We start from the raw sequence: 26,839 nt of genomic DNA on the forward strand, positions 1-26,839 counted from the left end.
ATATTTAATTTAACAAGGTTGAAGCGTGCAAAGACAAATTTTTAATCTCTCGTGATCGGCCACAGTCTTTGGGTCCTCACTTAATCTCTCTTCTCTTCGACTCAGCACTTGCAGAAAGTCATAGCATCTCAGGGACTTCAGATGAGAAACGGGCCCCCAGCATCACTGATCCTCCACCATACCCAACAGCGGGGCATGAGATGCTTTTCCACATATCCATCCCGTTTCTCATGCCAGACCCATCTGCAGTATTAAAAGAGCTCAACATTGTTATGCATTCTAGTCTTCTGCTGTTGCTTTTTGGGACGGCCTGCTGTCTCTGCTTTGCCCCACGCTGCTAATTCGACTGAGCAGATACGCAGATACGCCTGCCGCCATCATGTTTACCTCCACCAGTTCTACCTGTTACCACACCTTTAAGTGCCCGCCTTCCACAGCCATTCTCTGCCAGATTGTCTTTGCTCCTGGTGTGAGGTGCTGTCCGGCGTTCTTGTTTGCAGCACCTGTTATCTGACCCGTTGCCCGTGTTTGGATTCCTCCCGTTTCTCCTTGCCCTCTCTCGGACACCTCCTCGGATCTGACTCCTGGACACGACCTTGGACTGTTTTATATCACGACTCCATCTAAGCCGTTTGTTTGTGTCTGCCTTCCCCTGCCTGCCAACCCGTGCATGACCCCAGCTCATATCACGGGCCTGCTCTCTACCTCCAGGCTATTCAGCCCGTCATCTCCTGCTGTGAGCTGCTTGCCGTCAGCACCACCTGTCCTCTGCTCCACTCTGGACTCTAACCTGCCAGCGCCACGTTTTTGTCTCTTTGTTTCATTCTTTGAACAAATCTTTTAAGCACAACACCGTCTCTCAGTTGAATATCGGGTTCTCAGTATCAAATATTAGTCTCGTCTGACTAGAGCGCACAGTTCTAGTCAGAATGCCGGCAAACACTACATGTTTACGTTTTAATGGTGGGGTAGAAGTGTTTGCACACTCAAATGAAAGGTTGGAGTCTTCTAAACGCTTTTAGTGAAAAGATGCTCCAGCAATAGAAGGTTGCTGATAAGTGTGGAGGGTATCTTGGCTCATGTTTTGATTTTACGTGAAAAAGGCATTTTCATTTTGTCACTGCAGAACTTTATTGTAGACCACTGGAGTGGAGATTCATTCAAAATCACATTTACAACCTGGGAAACTATAATTTTGATAACAAAAAAAAACAAAAAAAAAAACGATTCCCCATATTCTAACCACTGAAAAGGATTTGTGGCACACAAAACATAAGAGTATTTCAGGAGAGAGTGGCGTAAATAAGGCCGACTGACCGACATTGGTGTTTATGTTTTATTTAAATTCGGGCGGGAGCGTTGAACAGAAACAGGAAACACAATGGGAAACATGGTTCCTACTGCAGCTTTTGTCAAAATACAAACACAGCAAATAACAATAATATAGAAAACAATCCCTCATTTGGCCACTTGGCAGGTATTCGCATTTTTAAACAACTTCGACTTCTCAGAAAGAAAAGATTGCGATTAAATTAGCTTTAAGACAATATCAAGTAGGTAAAAATAGAGGCTAACGGATCATTTGTCCAGGAAGCAGCTGAAGTTTAACGACTGGCACCTGCCAAATATTTGATTAGGCGTTTCCAGGATTTAAGACTCTGAAACCATCCGACTCTTCAGGTAAATGAACATTAAGTGCTGTGAATTAATGATAACATCAGTAACACCCTGAATCTTGCTAACGTTGCTTCAACACTCTAGTCTGTGCCTGATGATGTGGTTTGCACCTTGATGCTGATGGTTGATTGGCATGTCATCACGCTATTGGGTTTAGCAGGCTGAGGTTAGCAGGAGGTGACAGATATCCATAGCGCTCCATGCTTTCACCTCCTTTCACTGCTGCTGGAAAGGCACAGCGGAAATATAAGAAAACATACTGAGTAAAGTAATTATGAACAGTCCGTGCGTTTATAAGCCGAGGGGTGAGTCGCTCCGGGTTTTCTTCTTCTTCTTCTTTGTTGTTGTTGTTGTTTTCCGGGGCTGTTCTGGGTCTGGGTCTCGGGAAAGGCCTGAGGTGTAAGGTGGAAACGGAGTGAGGATGCTACTGCGCCGCTTTCTTCGCTAGAGCCTCTGCTTCCTGGTGAGAGACAAAGAGGGAGAGACAGAGGAGGAAGGGTGTGTTACACTAAAATGGAGGATATCGGTTTAAATATCTGCCACAGAGAGCGCTCTGTTTCTATGGTAACCGGCAGGCCTCCACTTCCTGTCGTGGCAGAAGGGAGGCGCCAGTGAGCATGAGAGGAGGCCTGCTGTGATGTGAGGATACAGTATATTAAACAGGTGCTTTGTGTGTTAAGGGAGTTTTTATTTATTTATTATTGTGCAGTTAACATCATTATATCTAGACATACAGAAGCCTGTATGAGCTTATTGCCGCTGTGCAGCTTGCAGGAAGGACCGATGCTGATGTGTTGTTGTCTTCATGAGCTTACCTTGGAACCTGGGGGAGCAGTCAGACCCAGAAATGCATACACAGCGTTGTCCTCTCTGGCATCGAAGAAGGCCTCGTAGTTCTGAACAACAGAAGAGGCAACAGTCCAGTCGGTCAAACAAATCAGCATCTACGTCCTCTGAAGGGAAAAACGTAAACGGCAATCCACAGCGCCTTGTAGAGGTATTCATGCATCTTCAACTACTTTCACGTTCAGTTCAATGTACGATTCAATTCGCTCTACTGAGATTTCATGCGACAAACTAACAAAAAATAGAGTAGATGTGGGAAGTGGAAGAATACATATAAAGTCACATTAAATAAATTAGAATATGCATTTCTAAGAGGCTTGTTTATCCGATTACCTTTTGAAAAAAAACCAACAACAACCTTCAAGCCGGCATTAAACATGCTTTTCATTAAGCCCCCATTTCTGCATGAAAGCTGTTTTTATTGGACTGATGCAATCTTCTAATCTTAAATGCTGTATTCTTATTAGCTGGGATGTGGGGGAGGGGAGGAATCAGAGTTAACACAAATAAAGGCTTTAAAACAGCATCTGTGTTAAAATATATATGTAACGTGTTTCCCTTAGTTAACCGAGTTACAGGAATAAATGAACTTTTCAATAATATTTTAATTTATTGGATGTGACTGTACATGTTTTTTTTATTTATTCTTTTAATAACAATGTAAAATGAGCGGCATGTACTTCTAAGTCAACACTTTGTAGAAGGACTCTCAGCTGTTACAGCTGCAAGTCGTCCTGGGTATGTCTTCTCCAGGGTTGCACATGTGGATAAATATTTTGCACATTCTTTGTAAAATTGCTTGAACTCATTCAGATTGGATAGTGACTGTATTATTTAGACATTGTTCTGGACTTTGACTAGGCCATTCTTACAGGCCAGCAATTTACGCTAAACAATTGTATCGTGTCAGCAATTTTATTTAGGGAAACCTGAACTTTGCCACTAAATACAGATTTTTCTCTGTCAAGTTTTGAAAACTATGTATATTTTTTCCCCATAATCGCACAAAATCACTACAAAATACTTTAAAGTTGGTAACATTAATGTAACAAAATGTGATAATATGTAAGGTTGACCAATATTTTAGCAAGGCACTGTCAATTGGTGCAATTGACAGTGCCTGTGGTCTGATAAAAGTGTATTTTTAGAAAACAAAGTTTAGCCAGCCAATCTGATACCAAGGGACTGGATTAAAGAACCCAGTGAAAATAAATAAGCCCTAATGCTCCCCCCCTGTTAGGTTGGACGGAGACACTCACATTCCTGACCGCTCACTCTGTTTCAGTCCTTTATATTTCCTCCTCTTTCTCCCACACACTCAGACACACCCTACAGCTGCAAAAATCCTGCCGATTGCTGTGCTCCTTTGTCTGTGACATTTAATATGACCGGCAAGGACAACTTCACCTTCAGCCCTCCTTTTTTTGTGCAGCATGATGCCACGCAGGACTCATGCACGCTCCCAGCAGGCTTTTACTGAGAGGCTAAACTAACAAGTGCTCACTTCTTCTGTCACACTTGCATTACAGCATACCTGAGCGGAGCAACTAGCTACTGTCTATGAAGTCATAAAACATTTAACAAAGTAACAGATTTCAAAATATGGTGCAAATTGTAATTTACACGTGTATCTGTTTCTTTGGTCAGCTGATGCCGACACACGAAACTGCACCGGATACATTAAAAATAAGCATTTTGGCACGTTGCTACGCTTCCTGCATACAAATAGAAAGATGAGCAAAAACAGCTGGCCCCTGGTTAACGTGTGAAAGTTCACTATTCACTCCTTACTCACTTTAAATCTCTACAGACATAACTTAAAGTCCCTGTCATGTACATGGAAACCCTTTCCCCTTTTCAGCCAGCTAGATGCTGACTTTACACAATCTGTTTTTAAATTAATTGGTAATTTTTAAATGTAGTGTCTTCAACAGCCCACAAAGGACCTTTGCATTTTTTTTTAATTATTGCATTCTTTTAATATTCTCCAGTACTTCAAAGTGGCCAGTACTACAGAGCTGAACAGAGACTGGGTTTCATTTGGTCAGTCAATAAAACGACTTTACCACGCTGAAACTCCTTGATAACGGTCAATGATGTTAAGGACCTTTTTGATAAGACGGCCCGGACATACAGCAATAAGAAAAGGTTTCAAATCACTTCTTAGTTTTTCTAATAAACAGATAATCCCATGTACAAGTTGCACTTGGATGCATTGAAGTAGCACACCTGATCATAAAGGATCATTTTTCTTACACATAATTACCAGGGGGGGTCTAACAGGTACTTCTAATACCAGATTGAACAATCTATTCATCTATTGTTTTTGCTCCAGGAGGGAACCCCAGACATCCCTCTCCCCAGCAACATCCTCCAGCTCATTCTGAGGGAGTCCCAAGGATTTCCAAGGCTGGATGGAATTTATAGCTCCAGCGAGTTCTGGCTCTTCCGGGAATCTCCTCCCAGTGGGACGTGCTCAGAAAAACCTCCAAAAAGAGGCAAGGGGCATCCTGAAGAGATGGATATTTATTTATTTTATGGTGACTGTTGTACATGACAGCCTCAGCTTGCTGTCTTCATAAGGCTGACACTAGCTATCATTCTTCTCTGAGGTTTGTTACCAACTGTAAGGCCTTGACCCATCATTGTGACCTGCACACTAGAGTGGGATGGCCTTCTTTGTCCACCAGGAGGCTGCGACATTGGGATGCTTCTATTTATAACGCCACGCTTGTGCTGCTGCCCTCCTGCATCTGTGATTCAATCACACGGAGAAGCACGGATTCTTACTCTTCGTGCTCGAATGCACTCCGTTACATTTCCTCACATAAAAACAGGAAAATGGGCTTTTGCTTACTCAGCTGTCTACATGGAACAAGACCGGAGATTAACTGAACTTATGTCATTTAGCACTTTTAAGTCCAGACTGAGAGCACTAGACGTGACTTCTTTCAATTGTGACCGTTTTTCTTAATTTGTTCTGCATTTTAATTTTGTAACCTAATTGTAATTGGTGTGTAACTATTGCTGCTTCTTGGCCAGGGCTCCCTTGAAAAAGAGGTTCTTAACCTCAACGGGACTTTCCTGGTTAAATGGAAAAAATAAAAAAGCCCAAACCACCTCAGCTGGCTCCTTTCGATGCTGAGAAGCAGTGGCTCTACTTTGACCTTTGCTTCGTGGCTCAGCTCTTTCTTCACAGATCGGAGCAGCTCCACATCACAGCACATGAAGCTGCAGTCCGTCTGTCCATCTCTTGTCCCATCCTACCATCACTCCTGAACAAGACTCCGACAGCAACTTCATAAACTTAATAACTAAAGTAAGCACACTGATGAGTATGGTTAAGTATACTTTTGTCTTTAAATGTATCATCATTAACAAACCAGAAGCTGTTGTGTGATCTGAAGACATGAATTGCAGATTCTCAATGTTTGACCAAAAAAAAAAAAAAAAACATCAACATGTGAGCTGCAGAGATAACTTTGAGCCAGCATTTGAGTGTGACTCTCTCACCCCGCAGTATTTCTCTTCATTAAAAATCTGTGGGGGGAGTGGGTTCCCCTGGGCAGGCCTGGACTCCTCCGGTATATTCTCTCTCATCCACTTCCTGTTGGCCTCATTGGCCGCGATGTCGCACTCCTCAAACTCGATTTTATTAGCTGCCAGGAAGCCCATCACGTCCTGCTGCTGCTTTTTAATCTGCATGGGGGTGGAGACGGGTGGGGGAAAAAAAAAAAGGAAACCGTTAGTAAGTAACTGCAAAATTACGAGGAAACAGGTTCAAGATTCTGTCACCAGTCTGCTGCAAACATAAGGAAGTGTCTCTTGCTATTTAAAGTGGGCTGCTGAAGTTGCTCTGTTTCTAAGCTACCGTTTACTTGCAGAAAACTGAGTGAAGTTAAATAAGGGCGATTTATTTTAAATCTAAAATTCAAGGCAAAAAGATGCATTGATCTAATATCACACATAAATGTAATTATTGTGTCTTTGCGAGGGGTAAAGTGTTTCACATTTTGTATTTTGTTTGATTTTTAGTCATCAATAAAGAAAAAGCAGCTCCTAATAGTAAAGTTGAAGGAAAGTGGTCCATGCCACCCCCAAATTCACACCAGACCTGCCTAAGGTGTGGTGTGAATCAGCCCCATAGAGTAAATGTTTTGTAAAACAAACCTTTACTGCAAGTACAGTGGCAATGTCTTTTTGGGGGAGGCCTCTACAAGCTTTGGAGGTCTAGAGACTGTATCTGCGGCCCACCTTTGGTCCATTAGTGAGATGTATCAAAGCACGTAAATATGCTTTGATCTAAACACCATTCCCATAGAGCTGGTCTCTGGCATGTTTTAGATGTTTCTCTGGTTCCCTTAAATCAACTTGATCACATTGTGAGGAGGTAATTCACCTACTATTCAACTGAAACAAGCAGGATAATGGCTCTTATGAACTGGAGAAGACGCTTGCTGCTTTGATCTAACCTGCTAAACATACATCTCTGGCTGTGTGTTTATGGCCGTTGTCCCGCTGAAAAGTGAAAGTCCACCCTAGTCTAGAGTGATTTACTGCCTCTTAAGAGTTTTCTTACCCAACTGCTCAAGATTTATTTCCATCGATTTTTAAATCAGCACAGATCATGTTCTTTGTCCATGCTAAAGAGAAACATCCCCACAGCACGATGCTACCACCGCTCAGTTTCCACATGGGAACGGTGTGTTTGGGGACAGATGCAGGGTTAGTTTTCCTCAACGGACAGCTTTCTCCATGCTGACTGAAAGGCAAAGTTTTTGGTTTAATCTGACCGGCGCAGCTTCTTCCACACTCTTTCCATTTTCACCTGATAGTCTGAAATACGCTGGGGTTTTCAGACCTTGGGATATTATACTGTTTTACGTCGTAGCTCTGCTTAAAAGGTTCTGAACCACCTTTTGCCCCAGCCTGTCCGAGGCGTTCCTTCGTCTTCGTGATGCTGTTTATAGTCCAACAACCCTCTGTGGCTTTCACTAAACAGCTGGAAGTATGCTGAGATTAAATCAAACACATAAGGTCTCTGTAGCGACGGACTTTCTTTAGGGCATCTGAGTAAAGGAGACAGAATGTATGGCACACTCTTATTTGTAGACAATTTTTAAAAAGCCATGTCTCATTTCTCTCCCACTTCACCATTATGTGCTACTTAGCGCTGAGCTATCACACAACATCCAGAAATATTACTCTGAAGCTCGTTGCAGCATGTGAAAACATTCCAGAGGTAAGAATGCTTTCAGGGCTGCATATGTTTAACATCTTAGCATTTCTTTTTTTTTTAGATATTCTCTAATAAGCCTCCGATCACACGCCGTTCTGAGAGCTATTTTCTATTAAGCTGCACATATTGGCAAAGCAGGCAAGGAGAGATGTGTCTTACTGTCTGGATTTTTCATGGAGGTGTGAACCTCTTTGACAGGAATTTCTGCCAACGGTCGGACTGCAGCATCCAAAATTAACGCTCGTCCCATTGGTGACGCTGCTAAATTGTCTGTGCTGTTCAAATAAGACAGCAGGCCTCTCTTCCCAGAAGCTGAGGGGGGGAATAAAATGCAACTCTACACGCAAAAGGAGCTGCAACTGTCTCAGGAGTGACGTCCCTTCAGATCCAATCTCTTTCTTTTAAAGCAAACTGTTATGTTTTGTCCTTGTGTTTTAGCACAAAGGATCATAAAAGGAAAGACGCAGTGGCAGATAGGGAATCATGAAGAAGTTACCGAATCCCCTTTAGTGTGTTCTTTCGTCTATATACATTGGTGCATGAGAGAGTGTGTGCGTGGTTTAGTGTCTGTCAGGGCAGCCCAATAGGATCTCGGTGGGTGTGTGCAAGAAGGAGGATGGCCCTACAAGGCCAGACGGAAACAAGAGCTCCTCTGGGACTCGAGAGGAGGTAACTGGTCAAACATGAGCCAAATAAGGCCTTCTGCGAGGAGAAACCCACACATATCCGCTCTGAGCTGCACACTCTACATTCGCACACCTAAAACCAGCGTTACTGCGAAAACCACAATCTGGAATTAACTTGTTGTCACCCTGCCAGCGCTGACGCCCCCCCCCCCCCTCGTTACGCGGACTCCTCCCAGTTCCATGGCATGCAGATGAAGACAGGTGGATTATTTAACAACCATCTGCCGAAACAACACCGAGGCATGTAAATCAGGCTGGCCGATTAGCTGTGGCACAGTTTGAATCAGTAACTGGGCTAGAACGGGGCAAAGTCCCAGCAACGGCACCCCACCTGCTCTGGGAACCAGTGTGGGTTAAAGCAGCCGAGTGGAACACCACCCGACCCCGTCTCTATCAACACGCAGACATACACCCACCGTCGTACTTCGTTTGACTAACATTTGCATTCCCTCCGACAGCCCGACTTGGTCCTAAATTTCTGCACCGACCCACTTAACGCGAGGCTCGTCTCTCTTTTCCCTGATGTTTGACCACTCTGGCCACATCCACAGAAAGCATGCACTGTGCCGTTGCCAGGCAAAATTAATTTGTGAGACAAACTGGCCACACGCCATCTGCCCCTTGCACTAATTGCACAGTGGGAATTCCCAGCTTTGCCCATTTGAAATGCTCTCTGGTGTCCTCAGTCAACAAGCACTTTGCCTTGTGTATTCCTTTGAATGGTGCACAATGATTTTACAGCCAACTTTTGGAATAGATAGAGAGTATTAGACCATTATCTGACTTCCAGGCAGTTGGACAGGACCTGGAAGATATCCAACTCCTGATTTACATAAACTACGCTGGAAGTATCCAATGTGCTGACAAGAAAAAACAACAACTTGCAAATCTCTAAATGCATCTCTGGGTTGATGCTCTTTTTACCTTAGATTGCACTAATATTTTGACGGGAGCTTTCACATTGGGACATCCAGTTGGTATTAGTCATCCAGCCCGCCTTCTTGAGGTGCTTTTACCAATGTTCCCTTGTCCCTTCAGATATCCTAGATATTTAGTTGAACAGCCATGGAACTGGTTTTGCCACTAGGATGTCAACCAAGTTCTCCTAAATCAGAAAAAAAAATTCTCTATGACTTTGGTTTAGTAAATTAAGCAAGGTCATTGTTTGTCAGCTAATTGCAATTAATATGTGAACATAACTCAATAAAAACTGAATACTTGATGGGAGGTCCTTTCACGTGCCTGTCCATGCAAAAAAAAGTGTTTGTTTTTGTTTACCTTTTCTTGAGCAATTCAGATGTTATCTATTGTTCTAGAATGGTACGAAATTATGAAGATGTGCAGCAATCTTTTTCGGAAAGGCCGACACTGTTACAGCACGCCGTGGCTTCCCGTCTGTAAACCTGCAGAGTTTTTAGAGCCTGATTTGCCTGACCTTTGTCTGGAAATCGCACGTGTTGTCACCAAAACAGCATGCAAATCTCCTGCTAGATCGACACAATGCGAACACGGAACAGGAAATGTCCTCCCACCCGTGTTTCTCTTATCCAGATGTGTTGTGTCCAGTAATACATTTTTGAGACAGAGTGTATTGCTAGTAGGACTGCACAATATTAGGACAATGAGACATTGCAAGATTATTGGTGTATATTAAAACAACGATTTAGATTGTGATTAACCCACATTTTTATCATGCCGATCTTTCTTTCCCATCATCATGTGGTCCCTATAACTCTCCAGTTGCTAGGCGCATAAAATGAAATGCCAATCACGTTGTAATAATTCTGTTGACCATGATAACTCTACATTATATTAAAAAATTTCTCAAACCTTTGAATCTCCATAAGAATGAATGACATTGATTGTTTTAGTAAATGTGACACGACCTCTCATGCTCTGGGATCTGAATGAACATGGTCACAAGTTAGTTACTTGAGGTGCGTTCAGCAACCACGACCTTCACTTATCTTATCAAATATTCCAAATCTTTGTGTTGACTACCTTGAAACCTGCACATACAGTTAAGTTTCTCTGAGTGTAAATCATAACTATTATGACAACACCATAGCATTTTTAACACTGCACCAGCTTATTCATGCTTGGGTGAGGGTGTTGGGGTTGCACACACACAAACATATACACTAAGAACCTTTCACTCGCACTGCATGGTAATTTGTAATTCACAAAATAAGACACAATTTTAAGTTTATTAAAAGAGAGTTTTGCATTACTTCGGGGTTAGGGTTAGAAGGGTTAGGGTCAGAAGCTAAAACTAAAAACCCTCATATTTGAATATTAAAAGGGGACATATCATGCAAAATCCACTGTCTTAGTCCTTAACACATTTTGTTGTGTACTTGGAGTCTCTAGGAGTGCAGAAAAGTTTAATTTACTGTATTTTTCAGACTATAAGGCACACTTAAAATCCTTACATTTTCTCATAAATTGATGGTGCACCTTATATATGATTATAGTTGTGCTTACTGACCAATTCTACGTGGTAAAATGCGCTCAAAAATCGTTTAAAATTTTGAAATACTCGGGCATACTTCACTTCACAGAGGTCTGTGTGTACTCAAGGTGGACATGCAGAGCTCAGCTTTTACGTACGCGCACACAGCGTCACACTATAAACTGTTCGGCGGCAAGTAGTCTTTACATCAAACTGTTTTATATGTGACACCGAGCTTGATACGCCTACCTGCTCCAAGCAGGCGGTGGCAAGGATGCACGGCATCACAGTCCTTCTCTGTTCTCACTGACAGGTGGGAACCTGCTGGAAACGAAACGGCTCTAGGTGCTCAGCTAGCTAATCACACATTTTACCATCCGTTCCGCCCCTTCGTCCCACTGGCAGAAAGCGTGGGAATTGTAAGAATTTGCCACAAGAAATTAAGGCAACGGTACGCTCGACTATGAAGGGTAAAATGTCTGTGGAGAGTAGGCATCTGCGTAGCTCACAATATGCGCACAGTACGCCCGAATATGTGGGAGTCTTTATGCAACCCGCGCCTGGAGTACATGTTAACAACAATAAAACTAGCAAGTTAATTCAATATAAAAGTTACGTTTATTTTGGCCTTATGTTAGAAACAGGGCAGCGTAGTCCTACTATTCTGTCCTCCCGACAGAGACGGATAGAGAGCTGTGTGCATGGAGGGGCAGAGTGATATTACACACTTGGCAAAAATTTTAATGCGCCTTATAATCCAGTGCTCCTTATTGTCTGAAAAATACGGTAGTCTGTCCAGGTGCTGCGTAGATATCTTTATATTACGTTTAGGTCATATTTTTCAATCGGTTCAGTTTTCTCTATTCTCTGCAACATTTTTTAGCATCACATCATTTGCTGCGTAGCTGCTAAACAAGGTCATGGACTTCCCACTAACCAATTTTTTAACGTTACATTTCTTTTTCTCACTGCATATTTGTAGACCAACCTCAAGGATCCCGAAGTTACAAGTGGATATGTCCAAATGTTCAGTTATTGGGTGTTTAAACCCACCTAATTCACCACACCGTCCCCCAACATACTCCAAAAATGGCCGAACGCGGTGGAGTGGAACGCCCTACGACCTGGAAGGGGGCAGGGTGTGAAGATACTCATATGCTTTTAAAGAGAGGGGGGGAGAGGGGGCAACAATAACAAGGAATTCAGAGCAGACCCCAACTCAATGATTTCAATATGAATAGGAAAGATTTAAAAGCATAATATGCCCCTTTTTACAAAGCCATCATTTTCTAAATTCTAAACACTGTTTTAATGAGTTTCTGTTCAAGTTACAATTATTCAAATCAGGTTCAGCGGTCAAAGTATATTTTTTTTGACCTACAGATGCTTAAATGAAGTCCAGACTCAATAAAAACTGTAAAATAGCCCTTTATGTTGCAAAGCAGACACTAATTTAGCTTTGTTAGCTGCTAACGGTTATCTATCAGTCACTCTGTCACTGTTTCCTTTTCAAACCGAGTATCCCAAATCACTGTTAGAGAAACTAGGTTTAAATTTGGCTGAGGCTTCTTCTGTGCCTTTGTAAACAAGTGCTTACAACCTGAGAAAAATGTCACTAGTTGGCTCTATCAACACAACAGGGCAACTCAAGAATGTTAAAGCTACCACACACTGTCAGTGGTTAAACATGTAGGCGAAGCCCAGTTCTTTTCCCCAGACGAGGTGGAATATCTTCAACAGTCCCTACCTGACAAAGTTTGCCTTTGGCTTCAAGTGACATTTTAACAATGCTACAAGTATTTTCATTTTTCAATGAGAATCAGGATCATCCAAAGGTGCAAGAAGTGGAATTTGCAGCATCATTTCTCAATAACAAACTCTGGATCTCCAGAAGAAAAAGGGGCCTTTGGGGCTTGAAACGGGGAGATATTGAGATGTATACAGAAGCAACTTAGAGTCATAGAGATGCTGGTGCTTCTTTTGCCTCCCCCCAAGCACCTGTATGTCTCTAGAAGTCAGATGACGAGGCAGCTATAGAAACTGCACCGGAATAAGGCTGCAGATTCAGATGGCCCTGAGGGTCTGTGCTGAGCAGCTCTGTGGGATTCTGCAGCAACTCTTCCAACCTGACCCAGGGGAAGGTTTTGTGGAGGACCTCATGCCTTAGGTGGAGGCCTCAACATTTGCCTGGATCAGAGACTACCTTGACAAAAAGACCACAGTTTGAGAGACAGAAGGTCTGGCTCCAGTCATTTGCAGATGACTATACTCAGATGACTCTGCAGTTGTGTCTATCAGAGATGGACAGCAAGCTGAGTGCAGAGAGCTGGTGGACTGCTTTGTGGCATGATGTGGAAACAATCATCTAATCATAAATGTGAATAAAACAAATAAGGTGATTTTAGATTTCAGGAGAAACCGGAATAGCTCAAACTATTTCCATCATGGGAGAAGAAGTGGAAGTGGTGGACTATGAATACCTTGGTGTTCACCTTGGCAGCGGACTAAACTGGAGATGCAACTGTGAAGCAACTACAAAAACTACAAGAACACAACTACAAGAAGGAACAGAGCAGACGGTACTTCCTGATGCAGCTCAGGTCCTTCAGGGTTTGCAGAAAGACGCTGCAGATCTGCAATAAGTCTGTTGTGGAGAGTGTGAAGGCAGCGCCCTAAGAAAACCGCATCACGGCGGTCGAAGGAATGCGTCTAACGGCTGCTTTCTTTTGGCACACATGGCCTCAGTCAATCGTTCCCAATGGACGGTTGTAATAAAACTGTAATTTCGATTACAATGCAAATTGTAGTTGACAATAAAGATTGATTGATTGATCTCCTCTGCCTTCATCTGCTGGTGTAGCAGCATCGTAGACAGTGACTTAAAGAAGCTCAACAAGCTAATAAAGAATTTCTGGTTCTGTTGAGGAGACTTGTCTGTAACCTCTGGAGATGATTGTCCAAAGAAGGATCCTTCATAAAATGAAGAACATTACGGACAGGCCTGAGCATCCTCTTCATCAGACTGTCAGGCAACAACAGAGTGTCTTGAGCCAGAGGCTTCTCCAGAGCCGCTGTAAAACAGACCGTTACAGGAGATCCATCACCATCTATAACAACTCTTTGAAGAAACCTGCATAATATTTAATTTCCTTTTCGGAATTGAATTGAAATTAATGATTTACATTGCACAGCATGCCATGAGAGCTTTGGCAGGCATGAGATCAGATCCAGACCTGATTAATCCCTGAAAAAGGTCATGACTCTGGCGTTAACAGCTGCTAGACAATAGCAGCCATTGATCGGATGAACTGTATCCAACAATGCAGGCTTAGATCAATGAAGCCGGGACTGATTCAGTCAGTTCTGCTGACCCAGAGCTGGGGTCAGTTTACGTTCAGTTCAATCAGGTAGAAGGGAAAACACATTGAAACAATATTTGCAAAACAGTGCGTCACAAAGATAAGAGCAAAGGAGGTTTCTAATCTGTCTGAGGCCCAGCCTTCAAACCTGCCCCTTGAGCTGAAGCAAAAGGAGAATCAACCACAGCCCTGTGTGTCTGTAAGGGATAAAGGTTTGCCCCAATTAGACGTTGTCTGATTTCAACCATAAACAACTGCTTACTGGAATGCGGAGGCCGGTAGCTGCCTCCACCCAGTCTTTAGCTCAGTCAGCAGTTGCAAGACTGTTAATACAGAGTCTTACACTGACACCCTGGTTGGATTCCCAGCTTCTTCTACTTAGATTTAGAATAACAATAAAGTCCGCAAAGAAATGTTTCTAAAACAAACTGCCTGTCTCGCCACAGCCGCCAATAAAAACAAAAGTTAATGTAGAACCTAAAGGGGGTCAAAGTGTGGCATGTCGGACACGCTGAGGTAGAGCACATAAGACCCACACATATTCACAAGTTATATTACTCATTTATAGTGCCAATGAGGAAACAGCGCAACCAGGGGACCTGATGTGCATAAAAGGAAACGAGGAAGAAAGGTTCCTTGGTGATGGCTTTCAGTTTGTCCGTTAAATAAAATTTCCCTTTCAGGCTTACGTTGTTTGTCTACAGTATAGTAGGTATGCAGAACATTTGCATGTGTAGATTTGGGTAAAACTGCTGGTTTGCTTTTCAAATGTGGCCTCATTGTAACCTCGAGAATGCAGGAAAATGTCCAAAAGATAATGTCCATACTATTCCAGGAAGAGTGGCATGATGGCCTGTGCAAATATCTTGGTAAGTTGTATACTATATCCACCTGTGAAAGATAAACTGGAAGTACTTCCTAGAGATTTTCCAATTAGGTACAGCAATGAATTTCTTAAGGTGATTTAAACTCTGGCTGGTATTACGTCCTATAGCTTTTCCACATTTAAGTTGCAGCAGGAAATCCAGACAAGGCAGCATGCATAAAGGTATGAAACACACAAGTAATGTGTCCTACACCAAGCCATCCATCTTTATTTTGAAAGAAAAAGAAAACAATATTCCTGAATAATGGCTAATACAGGGGGAAAAAAAGGTATTTCAGACATGGAGAATTCACCTCTAACACTTTCCAAATATAAGATAGCAAATCTCATGAACCTTTCACCACAGCTTTAACTGTTCACCATCCCTCTATACTTCAAGTATAGGCTTATTCCCAGTTTTTGAATCGAAAACTCTGCTATGTCATTTTAAAAGATTTCACAGGTCATTTTTAAAAGTAGAGACTCCCACGCTTCTGTTTTTCTGGCCAAGGCTTAAACACAATCCTGACCAAGATTAGTACATTAACTCTGAAATTACCAAAAAGCTGGAAAGATGTCTAAATACAGCATGTTCTTTTTTTTTAGATTTATTTTTGGCACTAGTGGCCATTATTTGACAGTAAGCTGACAGGAAACGATGTTGAGAGAGCGGTAAGACATTCGCCAAAGGACCACGGACCTGGACTGGGACAGCCGTGTTGAGGACTAAGGCCTCTGTACATGGGTGGCATTCTTTACCCCTGCGCCACCACCATGCCCAACAATATATTCTAAGAAAAACAGAGGCTGAGAGATCAAAAAGATAAAACAGAGTGAATGTGCTGCGTTTTCTGGCATCTACTATAATTAGCTCTACTTTATAGTCCTCGTACTTTTCTTAGACACCTCACCGACACTGAAATTAAGCCTTCTTCTTTCAGTAACACCGTCCACACTGAAGAGGTTTGTGGGTATCGTTGCCTGGTAGCACTAAGGCATAATTCATTCACCAATTAGATAAAAAAAAAAAACATCTGACATTACAGTTTCCCATAGGTCAAGACTAGCCTCGTGAGACCATCCTGATCTCGCGAGCTTTCAAGGTTTCACTCGCAGATCAGTCTGGCTACTCTCCGTTAAAGAAAATTTGGAGCCGTTCACAAAACGAACGTCCAATCAGCGTTGGCTTTGAGGCGAGTTGAGGTGTGACGCAACGGGAAGCGCGACAGTTCAGCCTAAAGAACATGGCGGCTTCAGCCGATGAAACTAGCGTTAGCGTGGCTATCGAGCAAGTTTTATCGGAATTACAGAGTATTTCTTTGCTGAGCTAACGAGCCTTTATCTGCAGCAGCAAGAGTAGCTTGGCTTATGGTTGTGTTTTCGTCGTCGCTCGTAACAGAGCGACGAGGAATCTGATTGGTTTATTTGGCCCGTCTATCACCAACATAGGCCAATCAGCTAACCAGTATTTTCGCCCCTTCCCAAAATTACTTCAACGGAAGGTTTCCAGATGGATATGCGGAGCAAATCTATCTGGCGGAGTCAGGTAAGGTCAAGACAGGTCTAACAGAAAATAGTCCGTATCTGGTAACCAGCTAATTTTATGCTGCGTCTGAGGTTAAACAGTGTAAACACTGAGTATTATAGAGTGTAGAAAAGATAAGTAACACAGAAGTATAATCATTTATGTCACCACAAATTTCCTCAACAAAGTCTGAGAATAAGTTTAGTTTTCGTTGACTGGTGTAGGTTGCATGATAGAAAGTAAACAGTAAACATCAAAGCAACTAATATATGTATTGTACTAGATCATTAGCCTCGTGAGACCATCCTGATCTCGCGAGCTTTCAAGGTTTCACTCGCAGATCAGTCTGGCTACTCTCCGTTGAAGAAAATTTGGAGCCGTTCACCAAACGAACGTCCAATCAGCGTTGGCTTTGAGGCGGGTTGAGGTGTGACGCAACGGGAAGTGCGACAGTTCAGTCTAAATAACATGGCGGCTTCAGCCGATGAAACTAGCATTAGCGTGGATATCAAGCAAGTTTTATCGGAATTACAGAGTATTTCTTTGCTGAGCTAACGAGCCTTTACCTGCAGCAGCAAGAGTAGCTTGGCTTGTGGTTGTGTTTTCGTCGTCGCTCGTAACAGAGTGACGACGAATCTGATTGGTTCATTTGGCCCGTCTATCACCAACATAGGCCAATCAGCTAACCAGTATTTTCGCCCCTTCCCAAAATTACTTCAACGGAAGGTTTCCAGATGGATATGCGGAGCAAATCTATCTGGCGGAGTCAGGTAACTAGATCATGGCCTTTATGGGAGATTTTATGGTAAAGGCAGGCAGCAAAAATTATTCTATTACAGGAAGGGTTCAACTTCTTGAGCAAAGCAAGCCAGGCCTAAAAATTTCCCACGGTGCCGGGAATGACTGGATCGGTTCATGCGGCTGACTTGCAGAAGGCCAAGATTAGTTATTAGGGGTAAGGAGCTTCAGGCATATCACTTGTAGTCAGAACGATACGATCTTTCCCTCAATCCATTTGAAATTATACAGAAGAAAGCTATTTGTAATTAAAACAACTGTTTCCATATTATACAATTCATCAGTGTGCACCAAAACTGTCAGGAGCGTTTCGGACACGCAGCAGGACTATGCTGTCTGTGTGGTTTTTCAGAGCAAAGGAAAAGCAAAAATGTTATTTTAGGAAATACTCCAACTCATTCCCGTGCTCTGTGCTGTGTCGTCGTTTGTGTACTATGATTAACCGCGCAGCACAGAAGGTAGCACAATAAAGATATAGTTTAAAATCCAATATCAATCACACCTTCTGTCTAAGTAAACTTTGAGTAAATCAAAATGAAAGGAAAGTCGTTTCACTGCAGAACAGATCAAAATGAATGTAGAGGTAAACCTTACAGTTTGACCCTTCGACCAGTGCAGGATGGATGTGTTTGTGCACACAGCGCATAAGGCCATCCACTTGTTCTGGCAGACTTTACTGTAGACAGATCAATGAGAGGAAATGCTGTACGCCCGCACACTCGAGGCAATCTGGGTTCTAAGCTCCATCCACCCTGACTGTGCAGGCAGCCCCTCCCTATGATGCTTATTATGTACAGAGACATTGCAAATGTCATTTGCTGTAATAGCCTCCCAGGACAGTCCATATGAAAAGAGCCTCTGTGTTTTACGGGTCTGTCTGATGGGAGCTTCTGAAAACAAGCAGTGTATTGCAAAGAAAGTATCTTCAGCAGTTAAAACCACAAACTTCTGTATATTTTAGCGCATACTTGTGCCCGTAAAGGAATGCAGTACAAGTCTTTCAAAGATCGTCTTATAAATTTACCATAATGAACTGTCCTGTCTTGTTTGTGTTCAAATGGACAGCACACTTTACAGATGTCAGTATTTTTTAACTAAAACATCTTCTCTGGAAGTTACAGTCAGAACTACCTTTACCAGCTTTAGGCATCAAAACAGAGAAATTTGGGGGCTTTAAAAATAGCTTTCGCTCAGATAAACTGGATGCAGAGCGGCTGTGAACATCCAGTTATATTGATTATCAAGTCTTGCCACAGGCTCTTATTTAGATTAAGTCTGGGCTTCGACTGGGTCGTTCTAACACAGGAATATGCTTTGATCTAAACCAGAGCTCTGGCTGGATGTTTAGGGTCATTCTCCAGCTGAAAGGTGAACCTCCACCACAGATTAGTCTTTCTTAAGGCACTGTGAAAGCAAATGTATGTAATTTTGATAACTCTTGGCTATAAATAACACTTTTTGTCAAATTTCAAAGAAAGATGTGCCTGTAATGCGGAAAACTATACAAGTTGTGGTCTTTCCAGGCCTTCGGGAAGTCCTAAACACTGGTCCTGGACTGCAGCTGCTTGTCTAAAACTGGGGCCCTGGAGAATTGCATCACAGTCATTCCAATCCATTCTGGAAGAAAGTTGCAAGTCTGAAGCAAACTCCTCAATCCTGCTTAACCTTAAGGAGAACGTTTAAATTCTGCTTTCCAGCGTGAGCCAGACCCCAGTGGCCCTGGCATCAGGTGACACAGCACAGAATTTCAAGACCATTATTGATTTTTTTTTTTTTCTGCATGCCATTTGAGGCGTTTCAGCTGCTTCAAAAAGTCTGAATTGCCACATCCTGAAGCTCTGACTGTTACAAACCACAGCTTTGAGAGAAGTGAGCTCTGTCATACTGCCTCACACTTCCTCTGTGTTTTTTTTTATCCCTTTCTCTGTGACAAAGTTACCAAAAATTAAGAAAAGGGTCCCTATGTATGTCCAAACTTCTCAAAAGAGCAGGGCAACATCTTTACTGATGAGTCAGAGCACCCATTAACAGGAAGATGGCAAGCTGGTGGACATAAGTTTAATAAAAAGTTCAGCTAACCGTCTAATAAGTTGTGGATGCTGCAGAAAAAAAAATGACTCTAGCAAACAAGTCATGCCATTGTTGAATTTCTTACCGAGGTGGATCCAGAGGACGTTGCTATGTAGACTTTAATCACCATCGTAAATCCCTGATGCAGTCTGTCGCAAGCTGGCTGCTGTCAATGCGTGCTCCTTTGCAGGCGGAGGGAGCAGCAGAGGTGCAAAAATGGAAAAAAAAACAACAATAACTTCCAAGGCTGGGAAACAGAGAGCGTCTTGTTGCAGCGCAGACTATCTGCGCAAATGCTTCTGCTCACAGCTCTGGATGGAGCTTGGCTTGGCATTCCTCCTCCTCCTCCTCCTCCATCTCTCCGCCCCTTTCTCTCTCTCTCTCTCTCTTTCTCTCTCTCTCTCTCTCTCTCGCTTAAAACGTACACACACACACATACATGCACACAAACGCGCACGCAAGCGCGCGTTGGCACACGCACGCGCAAATGGCGATAGGCCTGTCAACATGGCATCACATCGAGGCTATATTGTGTGAATATTTCAGCACGGAACCCTTTGTCTGAGCCAGACTCCACCTATTGTTCTTCAACCGAGTAAATGCCCTCTGAAGCGTGTTTTTTTTTTAGTGAATGCCCATGCGTGTGCGCGCAGGGATGGTGGATGAGAAGGGAGAATATGCGGTGATTTCTTTCTTCCTTTTTTTTTTTTAGCGGTCTTTGTGCAACGGCACAGCTTCTGGAAGCGAACGCATCATTAGACGGGCTTTGTAAGCCCCCTGCAGGCCTCTTCTGTAGGAAAGTATGGAGGGCCAAAAGTGCCAAGCAATACAGGACATCAAGAAATCTTTGTGTGTGTTACAATTTTGATGGAACCAAAAATACATACATTAAATAAATAAAAATTGGCTATAATTTCATACCCTAGATTTATGCATTATCAAGTCCCTATTATTCAATGATTTGATTGTGTATTTTTTTTTTCTTTTGGCCAAAAGTACCTAGTATCTGTTGGTTGTCCCACATGCCAACCATTATGGCATGCTCACATAATGCCAATGTGCATGTATGTTTCTTTCTAGTTTCCCCTTGCTGTCTGTGTATGCACTTCCAGAGTTTATGTATGCAGTGAGCTTAAGTTTCAGCCATTAATAGTGGCTCCACTGCTCTCACTGTATACTTTGAAATTGGCTGAGAGTCGCAAGAAGCAAACTGTCTTACAAAATTACGAGCAGAAGAGGAAGGCCTCAGAAGGAAGAAGAGGAGCAGAAGATTAGGTAGGATGGTCTTGCAGAAAGTTATTCAAAAAGTGACATGGGCATTTCTTACCTATATTTCTGAAATAACTCGTCCACTCTACCTTTAATCAATCAATTGTTTCTTTACATAGTGCTGGCAGGAAATGAAGGTGTCCAACATGCTTTACAATGATAGAAAACATACAGTGATAAACAAAACAATGCACAGAACCATTAGAACATGTTTCACTGTTACTTGCCATCCTAAATATGAGTTCTGAGGTTTCATTTAAAAATATTTTGATCATTGGTGGAGCATAAATCCAGGGGAAGCTGGTTCGAGTTAGGGTGCTGTCAGTGAGAAAGCCCAATCACCCCAGTGTTTGGACCTGCTTGTTGGTATATCTAAAAAAATTGTTGAAGACCTCAAAGACTGGCCAAGCACACAAAAAAGCTTATAGTTTCAGATAAATAGGGTGGGGCCTATTTATCTGGTCTCAAAGAAAAATCAGCTTTATTTACCAGGTATGTTTATACATATGAGGAATATAACTGGATTGTACAGTGCTCAAAATGTGCTTACTTATATAATATCCTTTTCCATTACATGTGGAAAGCCCAGCTATTACGTTAATCCAAATTTACCGGGGGAATGTCAGATTCCTGGGGCTTTAGTTTTATGGGAAAATGGTCCTGATCTGAGGGTGGGACTTTTTCCTTTGAGTGGATCTGTTTGTCATAGCTGAAAAGTGAATATAAACCATTCACTGAGTTTGTGGGGAAGTACATGGCATTTTAAGTTAATTAAAAAACTTTTTCGGCATATCTGTAAAACTGATATAAATTTCCTTGTAAACAGAAAACACATTGCCCTAAGACTGAGTTTTCATGTAAATAAGTATAAGATGGTGGACTGTGAAATCTTACTTTACAAACCACGATTAACATCCAAGGAACTAAAAGAGAAATGATAAAGCACACTTCAGCTATCTATACACATACGGGTACGCAGCACTTAATAACCTAAATCAGATTCCTGGATTAAGTGAGGCTTTTTTTTTTTTCATTTTACACACACTGAAAGTTATAAGTTTTGTCTGTAAAGAGAGCATCACGCTTGATTAAAAGCCCCGAGAAGGCAGGCACTCTGCTTGTCTCCCGCAGCAAGTCAATGAAACTTTATTTATATAGCGCCAATTCACAACACACGTCATCTTAAGGCACTTTACAAAGTCAAATTTAATCAAATACTAAAGACATCCATCCATCCATCCATTTTCCGAACCGCTTTATCCCTCATGGGGTCGCGGGGGGTGCTGGTGCCTATCTCCAGCGTTCAATGGGCGAGAGGCGGGGTCAAATACTAAAGACAGATTGGTCAAAAAGTTTCCTCTAAGGAAACCCAGCAGATTGCATCGAGTCTCTCCAAGCAGCATTCACTCCTCCTCAAAGAGCGTAGAGCCACAGTGGACAGTCATCTGCATTGTTGATGGCTTTGCAGCAATCTCTCATACTGAGCATGCATGAAGTGACAGTGGAGAGGAAAACTCCCCTTTAAAAGGAAAGAAAACCTCCAGCAGAAACCAGGCTGTAGCAGCATTAGAGAAAAAAGAGGAAGGAGTCCATACCACTCCAGTCCCATACCTGTGCAGGCAGAGAGAAGCTGTGCTTTTTTTTTTTATTTATTTACACCAACATCAGTACTGGTGCCCAGTATGAGCCCGGCGGTGCAGAGCTCGGCGGTGCGGAGCCCGGCGGTGCGGAGCCCGGCGGTGCGGAGCCCGGCGGTGCGGGCGGAATAGGGTAGGACAGGGGTAAAAGAGGCTAATGAGGTGAAATGCCATCTGCAAAACCAGTTGTGTGTTCTTCATCTAATTCTGCGGACTACTAGCAGGATATGGATACAGCTTGTCAGTCTGCCTTTGTTTGTTTGACCCATGGTGTCTTCTTGCCACCACCCGCTAGACCGGAGGTGTACTGGAGTTTTCCTCAAAACTTCCCCAGACGTCAATGGGCTGATTTACAGACATAGTCCCATACAAATGGAAATGCATCAGACTTAAAAGCTTTAAATCATGGGGTTTAGATTGGAAAGGGGGCTAACAATGGCGTAATAAAAATCAAACACACTCAGCAGTATGGATATTGCTAAGTATTGTTATTTATGTACATGTCGAAGGCGGAAGTGATGTGATGAGTGCAGAGAATGGGAATGACAGAATAAATGAATATTACACACAGTATTATGTACATGAAAATCAAGAATCTTTGTCATTGTCACCATAATGAAATTTTGGTGAGACACTCAGAAGTCCCACAGATTCACACATAACACAGAGACACAAAAAAAAAGATTTAATGCTCAAGTAGTTGGATTTGGACACTTCCTGAGAAGCTAAAAGCACGCAAATCGTTGAATAAGATATAAATGTTCGAGTCAAAAAAGACAGATAGCAGTCACTTTACAGACAATGTAAATCACTGTGCAATAGCATTAATATATCAGCAAACACTCCCTGAGAGGTTGAAAAGTGTGCAAATAGTCATTAGCAAGAGAAAAAGATGGAATGTTGAAGTTAATTGATGATCTCATCAAAAAGACCTATCACACTCGGGATGATGAAAAAAATACAGCGCAATTGCATGAATGTATTATTAGACAGACATTCCCGGGTCAGTTAAAGTGTGTGTCAGCAAAAAAAATCATATTCAGTAAAAGAACTGCAATTTTCATGGATATCCAAAGAAACTCTCCCTAACTAAAAGTGTGCAAATAGACATTAGCATCTCATCGGATCAAGAACCGGTGGAACCAGTAGCATGTTTGTAAACATGTAACAGACTATAAACTAGGCTGGTGTTTTTTTAATTCTCAGCAGAGGACGATAGCCCTCATAGCATCGTGAAAGAAGCTGTTTTTAAGTCTATTCATTTTTTTATTTAACGCTCCTAAATCATTTACATGATGGAAGTGGGACAAAGAGTACATTGCCTGGGTGGGTAGAGTCTGTGGCGATACATTTGGCCCTTTCTGAGGTTAATTTGGTATACAGTATATACAATATGACAATATGAACAGTATAAATGAACAGCTGTGGACAGAAAGCCAAAGCGGAAAAAACAGGGTTGACATGATCACGTTTGCAGTTGTTGGTTTGAAGACGGGCAGCAGTATTTTGGACAAGCTGAATACAAGAAAGTCAATTTGCTTATGGAGTTTAAAATATTTGTGGGCCAGCCCACCAACGCTTATTTAAATAACGAACATCTGAAATTGCAGTGTGCATGCCCAACACGCTCTCAGTACACGGCCACAGGGCACAAATACTACGACCCCAAGCTTGGATCGTCCAATCAAAATACATGAATTGCACACGTTACATTTACTTTCTGCCAGATAGTATGCAGCCATGTTGGTTGTCCTTGCTGGCTCATTGAAGGATCAATGGGAATTTTTTATGTTCAATAAATGAACATTATGAGCGAGCCTTTGCTTGTAATTTTATGTATAAAAAGTTAATTACATTAAGCTTATATAAAATGGATTTTGTACTTGTTGGTTTATGCTAATTTATCTGTTTAATTTAAAATTGATCAGTCAGGTTGTATTATAGAAAAATTACTTACTGCTAATAGGTGTTGAGTTTTTGTGCCCCACCTAACTTGTCATGCCAGAGACCCCACTGAGACGTGGTTGACTGATGACTGATTCAAAAAGCCGTATATAGAGACAAAAGAAAAAAAAATAATAATAATACATTGTGATTCAATTAAATGATTGATCATTTTAAAAAAACGTTATTGTAAGTTTCTTACACATCCAAAATTGGCCTTTATAGTTGTTTTATATGATATTTACATACAATGACATCATATTTCAATTAATAATTTAGATTCTTGATAATTTAATCACAATTATTATTCCATCTGAGTAGAATTTCACAGTGTAGCTAAACTGAACACAACAAGATCCATATTGCAAAAGTATAATAGAAAATAAAATAAGATAATTTATTTTATTGTTCCACAATGAGGACATTTAGGCAGGACAGTGACAGAAACACATAGAGTTACACACTAAACCAGTAATGAAAAAAACAAACTAATCTAATCTAGTTAGTTCTCAAGCAACAGAGGATGAATTTATCAGAAAGGCCAAAATACAAGTAAAAATAAAACCAGAGTACTGCACAGTTATTAATCATTTGGCATATTCAGGTAAAAATGAAATATTAATTGTTGAACAGAGCAAGTACATTAGCCAATTTACCCAAAGATGTGAGTAAAACTATGCAATATGCATGGTTGTAAAAACAACACCAAGGGTGGCAAAAAAACGTGTGCAAATGGACATTGTAACTGATTAATGATAAGTAGAGTGGCGCTTTTGTTGGATATTTGGGTGCTCCTGTGGTAGATTACTGTGTTATAAATGTGAAAAGAAACTGGTTGAGGTCTGGTTGGATATCCCAATTCATTTATTGTTTATCTGATTAAGTATGATAACAAAATATCACAAACATGTACGGTCCTTATTGATCCCACAAGCACAGTTAAAACCGTGTGATTGTTTGTGCCACACCTGCGCTTGATTGACACACCTTATCAGCACTTTGAGCAATTCTTTGAGCGCCCACTAATGGCTCCACCAATAAGAGTCAACCAATAGCATGTTGTAAACACTTATAGAGTTTTTTATAAGCAACAGAGTTTATAAAGTCAAACAGCAGCTGGGAGGAAGGACCTGAGGAAGCGCTCCTTAGAGCATCTGGGATGCAGCAGTCTGTCACTGAAGGAGCTCTCCAGCTCTGCAACAGCTCCATGCATGGGGTGGGAGACATTGTCCATTAGTGATGTCATTTTTCTCACAGTCCTCTTGTCTTCCACCTGCCCTGGGTCGAGGGACATCCCAGGACCAGCCTGGCCCTCCTAATGAGTTTATCTAGCCGCTTCCTCTCAGCTGCAGATAAGCTACTGCTCCAACAAACCACACCATAGAAGATGGCTGATCCCACCAGAAAGTCAAAGGTTTTCAGGAGTGCCCCTTGCACTCAAAATGACCTCAGCCTCCTCAGCAGGTAGAGTCTGCTCCAACCCTTCCAGTAAAGAGTGTCTGTGTTATGAGTCCAGTGCAGTTAAGGTGAACACCCAGTACTTATAAGAGTCCACTATCTCAACATCAGTGCCCTGGATGTTAACCAGTGTCAGTCAGGTGGGTGTGCCTGTTAACCCTAACCCTACAATGGTTCTGCTGGCATCAGTCTACAAACTCTCATTGCACTGTTTGTACTATGAGTCCTCCTTATCTGTGATAAGACTATTGCCTACGATTGCAGAGTCATCAGATAACTTTTTTACACATAGACTTAGACAGACTTTATTTCAACCAGTGGTGGGCACAGTCGTGGTAATGCGAAAATAGATAATTGCTAACTTTTTGTTCATTGCATTATCATTCAAGCTAAGTTTAGAAACTGTTTGCTGACGGTTATAGTCCATTTTATTGGGTGTTGATACCTGTAAGTCCAATAATGTTCAAAACAACATATTCATCCTCCATTTACGTCACTGTCCTGGCTCGTTATACTCATCCACACAATTTTTTTCCCAGCAGAGTGACAAGTCACGGCTCCCCAAAAAAAACATTGTTAATATCAGTGTTGTTTTTGTCTTACTTTTCTTCTTGTTATGGTGCGGTTCAAAAACAAATGTTGGTATTTACTTTTTTTTCTGTATACAGTGTGGCGCTAATCCTTTTAATCAGTGTTGGAACTGAGCTTTCTGGGTTTATCACCGGCACCGCATGAGGTGGAAGAAGAATGGACTTGGAGGTGGGCTTTGGGTCGCTGGATGGTTCAGCGGCACTGTGTTTTCTAACACTTCTGTACATAACACTGTGCAGCTTATTTCCATATGGCAATCCTCGAGGGACATTTAACCAGCATGTGTAAAATAGCAATGATGAAATTGATCTTTATTTATGCTTTTCTAGCCAAAAGAAAAGAAAATGATGTACCTGATGTCTTAAACGTCATGATTTTATGTCATGTTTATTAAAATGATTATAGAGGGGAAAGGTGAACCCC

General features: G+C 41.9%; 1 protein-coding gene across 1 annotated transcript; it reads right to left on the minus strand.

Moving 5' to 3' along the window:
* Window positions 1-1,318: 1,318 nt before the first annotated feature.
* On the minus strand, window positions 1,319-19,833 carry sh3bgrl (SH3 domain binding glutamate-rich protein like). Its single transcript, XM_012866883.3, has 4 exons — window positions 19,603-19,833; window positions 6,037-6,222; window positions 2,493-2,573; window positions 1,319-2,137 (listed from the first exon to the last, which is right to left on the minus strand). Exons 1-4 carry the CDS (start codon window positions 19,645-19,647, stop codon window positions 2,102-2,104), a joined length of 348 nt encoding a protein of 115 aa, XP_012722337.1. The 5' UTR covers window positions 19,648-19,833; the 3' UTR covers window positions 1,319-2,101.
* Window positions 19,834-26,839: the final 7,006 nt, after the last annotated feature.

The sequence above is a fragment of the Fundulus heteroclitus genome, chromosome 23, assembly GCF_011125445.2.
Source record: "Fundulus heteroclitus isolate FHET01 chromosome 23, MU-UCD_Fhet_4.1, whole genome shotgun sequence".
Taxonomy (NCBI): Eukaryota; Metazoa; Chordata; class Actinopteri; order Cyprinodontiformes; family Fundulidae; genus Fundulus; species Fundulus heteroclitus.

Bases quoted from the DNA above. Each gene is read 5' to 3' on its own strand.
- sh3bgrl (XM_012866883.3), bottom strand. From the start codon at position 19,647: ATGGTGATTAAAGTCTACATAGCAACGTCCTCTGGATCCACCTCG. The intron at 6,223-19,602 runs GTAAGAAATTCA...ACCCCCATGCAG, and splicing joins CGTCCTCTGGATCCACCTCG to ATTAAAAAGCAGCAGCAGGA. The intron at 2,574-6,036 runs GTGAGAGAGTCA...TCTGTTGTTCAG, and splicing joins ATGAAGAGAAATACTGCGGG to AACTACGAGGCCTTCTTCGA.